Genomic DNA, 7967 nt, shown 5'->3' on the forward strand with positions numbered 1-7967 from the left:
TTTATTGAGAAGCGTAGTAGGCGTAAGAGAAAGAAGGAGGGCGACAGAGAAGAATTACACATGTAGTGCAAGAAGAAGAAGAGGAGGAGGCAACCTCTGGGGAGCAGATCTTGAAGCTTGTGAAGAGGATGGACAATTGAAGTTGCGGAGGCCTTAACAAAAAAGGCTTTGCCACGGCTCGCGGAGATGTCTTCTGTAAAGTCTCGGCAAAACTGGTGCGGTTCATTTAAGCGATGGATGATCGTTTAGGTGTTTTAACATCTGCTTGCTGTTCGTTAGCTGGGAGTGGGAAGATGAGCTGCTGAAGAACCCCGACGCTTTGCACGTTTCTTCCTTGGCTTCGACATGGCAGAATTTATCAGGTCAGTGGAAGATCATTTATATGTGCAGGCTTAATTGGTTCCCACAGTCTTTTGATTTAATTACTTTGTTGTCTTGATCCCGCAAAAAAAAAAAAAAAAAAACGAAGTGGTACCTCTTAAATCGTGAAACTTCTGTTCTAGGTACGTGACATTTTTTAAATCAGCAAGACCATCTCGAATAAAAGAAGAAAACGGTGTTTTGTCAATATGTTAAGAATAAAAGAAGTTATAAGACAAAAATGACCGTTCGTTTTCATATCCAAAACAATGGAAGGACCTATTACTGATTGTGCGAAGCGGTGAGCGCCTGTTTAGTGTCAAGCATAGAAATAAAATCTAATAAAACAAAATAAAAATAAATCAAATCTATCCTTGCAGTGCTTATTTTGCAACGGATTCCCCGATCATTGCTCGCTCCTCTGTCTACTGCTTGATTTGACGCATCAGCCTGACTACGTCACAGAAGGAAGCGATCACAATTTCCCCATCGGAAATCATTGTATCGTTTAAAATGTATAAAAAAAAAACTATCAATTGGCACTAAAATTTACATGCACATCTCTACTTATGACTACTTCAACATATTAAAATGATTAGAATCTAATTCTAATTAGACTAGAATCTAATCTAATAAACTATTTTGGGCTTGTGGTTCCAAATGAAAACTGATTTTTTTAATTGAAATTGCTTTTTGTTAACTATGCATTTCTGTGTATGTTGTAGGGTCGCAACAATGAAGACATGTTGTCCTGAACTTGGACCACTTGCCTCCATAGTGTTATGTCCTCACCAGTGATGATGCCTGCTCCCCTTGAGGACGAGTTCACACCTCTGCTGCTCCTCCTCCTCTACTGGCAGGGGACACCAGTCTCTGCTGCCTCATTATGGGCCACCTGAAGCTTTCCGCAACGCTGAGAGACAACATCCTCATGGCGAACAATTCCCTTGGCTCCCAGGTGCCTCCAAATCCTAAGCCAACAACCGTGACCCCAGAGATCTTTAACGGCATTAGTCTATCCCTGCAGGTTTTCTTTTGCTTTGTTATGGTCGGAATTTTGCTCTTTGCTCTATTAGGGAACATGGTGGTGTGCCTGATGGTCTACCAGAGATCATCCATGCGCTCGGCTATTAACCTTCTCTTAGCGAGCCTTGCGTTTGCAGATATGATGCTTGCCATTCTCAACATGCCATTTACGCTAGTTACTGTCATGACTACTAACTGGATTTTTGGGGATGTTTTCTGTCGGATTTCAGCCATGTTCTTTTGGCTCTTTTTAATGGAAGGAGTGGCTGTTCTGCTTATAATAAGCATAGACCGCTTTCTCATTATTGTCCAGAAGCAAGATAAGCTGAGTCCACAGAGTGCCAAAGTACTTATACTAGTCACATGGGGAGTTGCTTTTTTTTTCTCCTTTCCTTTAGCGATTGGTTCCCCTCGCCTACAGATCCCCCCAAGGGCGCCTCAGTGTGTTTTTGGCTATAGCACTCAACCAGAATACCATGCTTATGTATTGATTTTAATGCTAGTCTTCTTCTTTATACCCTTCATGGTCATGTTATATACATTCATGGGAATTCTAAACACCATCCGCCACAACACAGCTCGCATCCACAGCCACCCGGACAGCACGTGCCTGAGCCAAGCCAGCAAACTAGGCTTGCTGAGTCTGCAGAAACCCTTTCAGATGAACATCGACGTGAGTTTTAAGACACGTGCCTTCGCCACCATCCTCATCCTCTTCTCTGCGTTTACAGTGTGCTGGGCACCGTTCACTGCCTACAGTCTCGTATCGACGTTCAATGATGACTTCTACAACAAAGACAGTTTTTTTCAAGTCAGCACATGGATGTTATGGTTGTGCTACTTAAAATCAGCTCTCAATCCTATTATTTACTACTGGAGAATCAAAAAATTCCGCGATGCTTGTCTTGATCTCATACCAAAGTACTTCAAATTTCTTCCTCAGCTGCCGGGCAACACAAAGAGGCGTATACAACCCAGCGCTGTTTATGTTTGCGAAGGGCATCGGACTGTGGTATAAGAAAATTCCACATAAATCAATGTTACTTGAGCTACATCTACACTAAACGGTACACTTTAGCCTAGCTAGCTAGCTAACGTGACCCATCGAATAGTTACTGCCGATGATTTGGCCACCTTGTGGTTGTCGAGTGTCGTTGCTAACTATTGTCCAGTTGTGTGTGTATTTTATTCAAAATTAAGCATAAATGAAAAACGAGAATAGCTACATAAATGGAAGTTCATGTGTAATAACTACACTGATTTACTGGCATAGTGTACTTTACAAGTGTGATGGTAGATGAAACTTGCTGCTGCCGTAAGCAGGAAGACGAGACAAAATGAAGATTAAATATGAAAATTAAATATTACAGTTTGAAAATCAGCCTACTATGGTGCCAAAATAGTATGTGAATAGTGTGGTGAACTGTAGTTATTGAATTGGGATTAGAAATGGTTAATTTATGTCCACACAAATGACATATTTGGAAAATTTCATATTGATGGCCTATTCAACATAGAGCATTTAGTACTTGAACGTTCCGATGAGTATCACTTCCACAATTCACTTTTGGCTTGTTGAATGACCACTGACAGGAAGCATGCCATGTTTTTTTTGCCTTATTACAGTTAATGTATATAATAACCTATACCCTCAGACTGCAGTAAAATGAAATACAGTAATCCCTCGTTTATCGCAGATAATTGGTTCCAAAAACCACCCGCGATAAGTGAAATCCGCGAAGTACGGTCACCAACAAGAAGTACTGGGCAGGCTAACGAGTTAGCGGAAAGAAGCTAATTCGCAATCATGCTAATACGCGAAAACCTCTAAAGGAATGTAAATGAACATTTGGAGCAATCCAACATTGTCCTAAAGGTTAGACACATATTTCCTCAGTTTTATTTTGACTTTTAAATGTTTTTTTAATTTTGAAAAAAAAATCTGTGATGTAGTGAAGCCGCGATAAAGGAAACGCGAAGTACCGAGGGATCACTGTACTTCTAATACGAATTGCGTGATGCATTTAATAAGTGTCGTACTTTGTTTTTGATATTTTATTATGAAGGCAGGCTGTTATTAGGTTTGAACTGGCCTTACATTTTGAAGTTCGGTGTCATATGAAACAAATAGCATTGAGTTTAACTGCATAGAACAGACTTTGTCTAAGGTGAATATTGCCGTTTTTATGGCTCTCTTTGGACCTCCTACACACTTTTCTTTTTTTAACTGCCTTTAGATGTGCCTGTTTAGTCTGAACGCTGCTCTATCTCATGGTGAGACTGTGCAATTGTACTGTACATTACTGTACTGTTGATTGTAATAAAGAAATTTACATTTCTACCTTGGTAAATTGTAAAAGAATCGGTTGTTCACTTCTGTCATCTTACAGTGTAAGGGGTGTCAAACTAATTTTTTTCATGGGCCGTATTGTAGTCAGTTTCTTTTGGAGGGCCATTATGACTGTCAACCCAAATAAATGTATGAGCGCCTCATATTGTATGCAGTAAAAGCTACAAAACAAACTGACAAATAACTCGTTTTCAAATCAGCCGAGTAAAAACTGGTCAAATATTAAAATGATATTATTAAAAGTGAAGACAATTTGCAATTCTAGTAATGACACAAGAATTTGATGCACAATTTGTCTTTGCGGGCCACATAAAATCATGAGGCGGGCCGTATCTGGCCCCCGGGCCTTGAGTTTGACACCTGTGTAAGACTTACACTCACAGGGATAATAAACTAGGGTTTATTTTGTTTTCTCCTCTAATTTCTACAATTTTGGTCTGATTCAACTCGTTGCAACTTTAAAATTCCAAAGTGCCAAAAAATCACTTTTTTTTATCCCATTTATCATCTATAGGCATTCAACATTCCACATTTTACATAAGGATTTTCACATTTTACATCGGTAAGGATTTTCAACGTTGTCAAGATTGCCACGTCCCACAAATTCTACATTTCCCCCTTAAAAGACCCACAAAATTTGAAGACAGAGAGACCGCGTCCTTGTTTGGCGAAATCCAAAACATCTCAATTTTGCCCACCCCACTTTTCTCCCTTACGCATTTTCTTTCCAAGGCTATAATTGGACAACTCCCCCATCTGTCTGCGACTGCTCTCACCATTTCCACTGTCTTCCTCCTTCCCCACAGCAGCAGCACGGCACTGTTTCTGTGAGGAACAACACAATTTGAAACATACAACACCGGTCGGCTCCGTATGGAAAGCACCGTCGGTGCTAAAGCGAATTACTGGCGGCTTTAGATTAACAACCAAGGCTGCAGCATGCTCTCCGTGTTCACCTCTTTGCCGTGGATTGCATTTTACCTTCATTTTTGTGTTTTAGTAAACCTCGGGGACGCACTAACGGCAAAGGAAGGTAAGTTTTAAGTTGTTACTTTTAATCGTCCGATTGCATTCATCGTCTGGCCGGAGAATCGGAAACGCGTCGCACACCATAATATATTATATTCTGTTCTTCCATGGATTTGATGAAAAATGCAGATGTTTAATTCAATCATAAGGTTGGTGTGTGGGAAGATTAACGCCGTCTGCTTCTGCACGGCTAATTTCCGGTGTTTTTTTTTTTAGTCACTGCAAATAATAGTCTAGATAAAAGTGAATAAGTTAACAGGTTATTCTAACAATCGTTATTGTCAATCAAGGTGATGTTAGCGAATCGATGGTTTTAGCATGCGTGTTGCAAGCGAGTGGTCCATTTAAGGGGGTTTTCCTCCGAGGAGTCTGTCTGCTGTATGGCATTCCTTTCTCGCCTTGGATTTTGAAAGGGACTCGCAGCAGGCTCGGGTTCATACAGGTATTAAGGCCATGAAAAGCTACATGTGATTATAATAAAATGACACGTACAAAATTAAGCAGTCGATCAAGGCAAGGCAGGATACGGGGATGGCTCGATTTTTTTCTTTTTTTCTCTCTCCTAGGCTAAAGAGAAGCTTCACCGTTAAATAGGGCTGCAGAGAAAATAAGTCACAAATATATTTTGAAATATCAAATAAATGCTGAAGGGACTCAACTCACTTGTTCATGCAACCTTAAAAATTTGGAGTTGTACATTATAGGGAAAAAAACGGATAGTTGTTTTTCACTCAAAAAAATGAGTTTTTGAGAATATTCCATTAGTTTCTTTTATATTTTTTAAAGTCATTCGTGTAGTAATGCACCGAAAGAGTGGCATGGCTCAGGTGGCCATTTCTCTTGAGTAAATTTATTGTTATTTATTTTCTTCAAAAATGAGTAAAGTTTTCACAAATCTCATTGTAATCTTAGAATTTCTGAGTGCAAAATCTAGTAAATATGTCTCAATTGTTTTTTTGTTTTTGTTTTTTTTTACAGCATAGCCTTTACTTGAAAAAAATTCTTATCTTCTGCATAGTGTACATACCTACCTCAATTGCTCCCAGTGATATGTAACCACCTGCTTCTTGGTCCTTTTAGTGGTTCTGTTGGACACCAAGGCACAGCAAACAGAACTGGAGTGGATTTCCTATCCTCCCAATGGGGTAAGTGTGCACATTCTGTCTTGTAACATTATGAATTGGTATTAAGAACGAGAAGTAATTTTTCGACATGCATTCTAAGCTTAGCTATTATTATTATTATTATATTACACCAACATTCCAAATGGGCACACATTTATTATTTTGTTATTGTCAAGTTATTGTTTACCAAGGTAAAAGCAGATGTTTGCAAATGATTTGCTTTGATTCACCACAAAAATAATAAGACTGTTTACATGTAGGATGACAAAAAACTGAAAAATAAATAAAAAAATATATAAAGAAGAAAATATTTTCTGTTGAATAATTTATTAATTGTTGCACCTCCATTATTTATTATTTTTTTTAGTGGGAAGAGATCAGCGGCTTGGATGAAAGCTACACACCCATTCGCACATACCAGGTCTGCAAAGTCATGGAGCCCAATCAGAATAACTGGCTTCGGACTAACTGGATCGCAAAGGGCAATGCGCAAAGAATTTTTGTGGAACTAAAATTTACCTTAAGGGATTGTAATAGTTTACCTGGTATGGTGGGAACGTGCAAGGAGACATTCAACTTGTATTACCAGGAAACCGATTCGGAGGTGGGTAAGAATATGCAAGAGACCCAATATGTTAAAATTGACACAATTGCAGCAGATGAAAGCTTCACTCAGGGCGATCTCGGTGAGAGGAAGATGAAACTCAACACTGAAGTGCGCATAATTGGCCCTCTATCCAGGCAGGGCTTTTACCTAGCCTTTCAAGATGTAGGGGCGTGCATTGCCCTGGTCTCTGTCAAAGTCTATTACAAGAAGTGCTGGTCCATCATCGAGAACCTGGCCATATTTCCAGACACCACGACAGGATCGGAATTCTCCTCCCTAGTGGAGGTCGAGGGAATATGTGTGAACGATGCGGAGGAAGAGGCTGATAACTCTCCCAAGATGCACTGCAGTGCTGAAGGGGAATGGCTTGTGCCTATTGGGAAATGCATATGCAAAGCAGGATTTCATCAGAAAGGAGACGCATGTGAACGTGAGTTGATTTTCTTTTCATAATCAGGCCGAGATGTAAGCACACAGTAAAATCCCCATGTTGTTCTGACTTTTCCTTGTTTTGTGTCTTTTGATTAACAGCGTGTGGGCGTGGGTACTACAAAAGTTCCTCCCAGGAGCTACTGTGTTCTCGGTGCCCCTTGCACAGCTTTACTGAGCACGAGGGCTCCCGACGCTGTGAATGTGATGACGGCTATTACAGAGCATTCACTGACCCTCCTTCATTCGCATGCACAAGTAAGTCTGCCCTGGTTGTTGTTCGGCATACGTAAAGGAAATGAACGTGGCTGAAAATACAGCATTAGGTTCCTAATGTAACAGCCATACGACCTTGCACTCTCCTTCTACATTGTAGAATCTACAATATGGTGTCAAGCCTAAGGCCCGGGGGCCAGATACAGCCCACCATATAATTTTATTTTGCCCGTGAAGACAAAATTTTGCATCGAATTAGTGTCATTACTAAAATTACATAAATTGTCTTAAAAAAATAAAAACATTGCTAGCAATTTTTATGACCATTCGTCTTTTTTAAATATTTGAAAAAAAATACTCTAAAATATATACTTTAATAATAATTATAATACCTTAATCTAAAATAATCTCACACTGATTTCTTGGGTGTCTACCCCTGATAGGACCTCCTTCGGCCCGCCATATGATTTTATTTGGCCTGCGAAGACAAAATTTTGCATCGAATTTGTGTCATAACTGAAATGATAAATTGTCTTAAAAAAATAAAAACATCGCTGCAATTTTTATTACCATTGGTCTTTTTTAAAATATTTGAAAAAAAATACTCTAAAATATATACTTTAATAATAATTATAATACTTTAATCTAAAATAATCTCACACTGACTTCTTGGATGTCTACTCCTGATAGGACCTCCTTCAAAAACATTGCTAGCAATTTTTATTACCATTCGTCTTTTTAAAATATTGGAAATAAAAATACTCTTAAATATATACTTTAATAATAATTATAATACTTTAATCTAAAATAATCTCACACTGACTTC

The 7967-nt window shown here is 39.0% G+C and overlaps 2 protein-coding genes across 4 annotated transcripts in view; both read left to right on the forward strand.

Moving 5' to 3' along the window:
* Positions 1-49: 49 nt before the first annotated feature.
* gpr63 (G protein-coupled receptor 63) lies at positions 50-3748 on the forward strand. The gene is made up of 3 exons (XM_088362516.1): positions 50-215; positions 280-362; positions 1086-3748. The coding sequence occupies exon 3, from the start codon at positions 1247-1249 to the stop codon at positions 2402-2404; it is 1158 nt and encodes a 385-aa protein (XP_088218642.1). The 5' UTR covers positions 50-215; positions 280-362; positions 1086-1246; the 3' UTR covers positions 2405-3748.
* Positions 3749-4486: 738 nt separating this feature from the next.
* epha7 (eph receptor A7) overlaps positions 4487-7967 on the forward strand; it is an 11438-nt gene continuing 7957 nt past the window's right edge. For 2 of the 3 annotated variants that reach the window (XM_088361409.1, XM_088361410.1), the window contains exons 1-4: positions 4491-4769; positions 5846-5910; positions 6257-6926; positions 7028-7183. In XM_088361409.1, coding sequence (XP_088217535.1) covers positions 4676-4769; positions 5846-5910; positions 6257-6926; positions 7028-7183 — 985 coding nt within the window. In that variant the 5' untranslated portion in view covers positions 4491-4675. Of the gene's footprint in view, positions 4770-5845; positions 5911-6256; positions 6927-7027; positions 7184-7967 lie in introns of all 3 variants that reach the window. The other variant, XM_088361411.1, reaches the window with a different exon arrangement.

The sequence above is a fragment of the Syngnathus floridae genome, chromosome 19 (assembly GCF_059516105.1).
Source record: "Syngnathus floridae isolate MCC-2025c chromosome 19, RoL_Sflo_1.0, whole genome shotgun sequence".
NCBI lineage: Eukaryota > Metazoa > Chordata > Actinopteri > Syngnathiformes > Syngnathidae > Syngnathus > Syngnathus floridae.

What these genes read in the sequence shown, in the direction of transcription:
- gpr63 (XM_088362516.1), top strand. Translation starts at nt 1,247, where the DNA reads ATGGGCCACCTGAAGCTTTCCGCAACGCTGAGAGACAACATCCTCATG.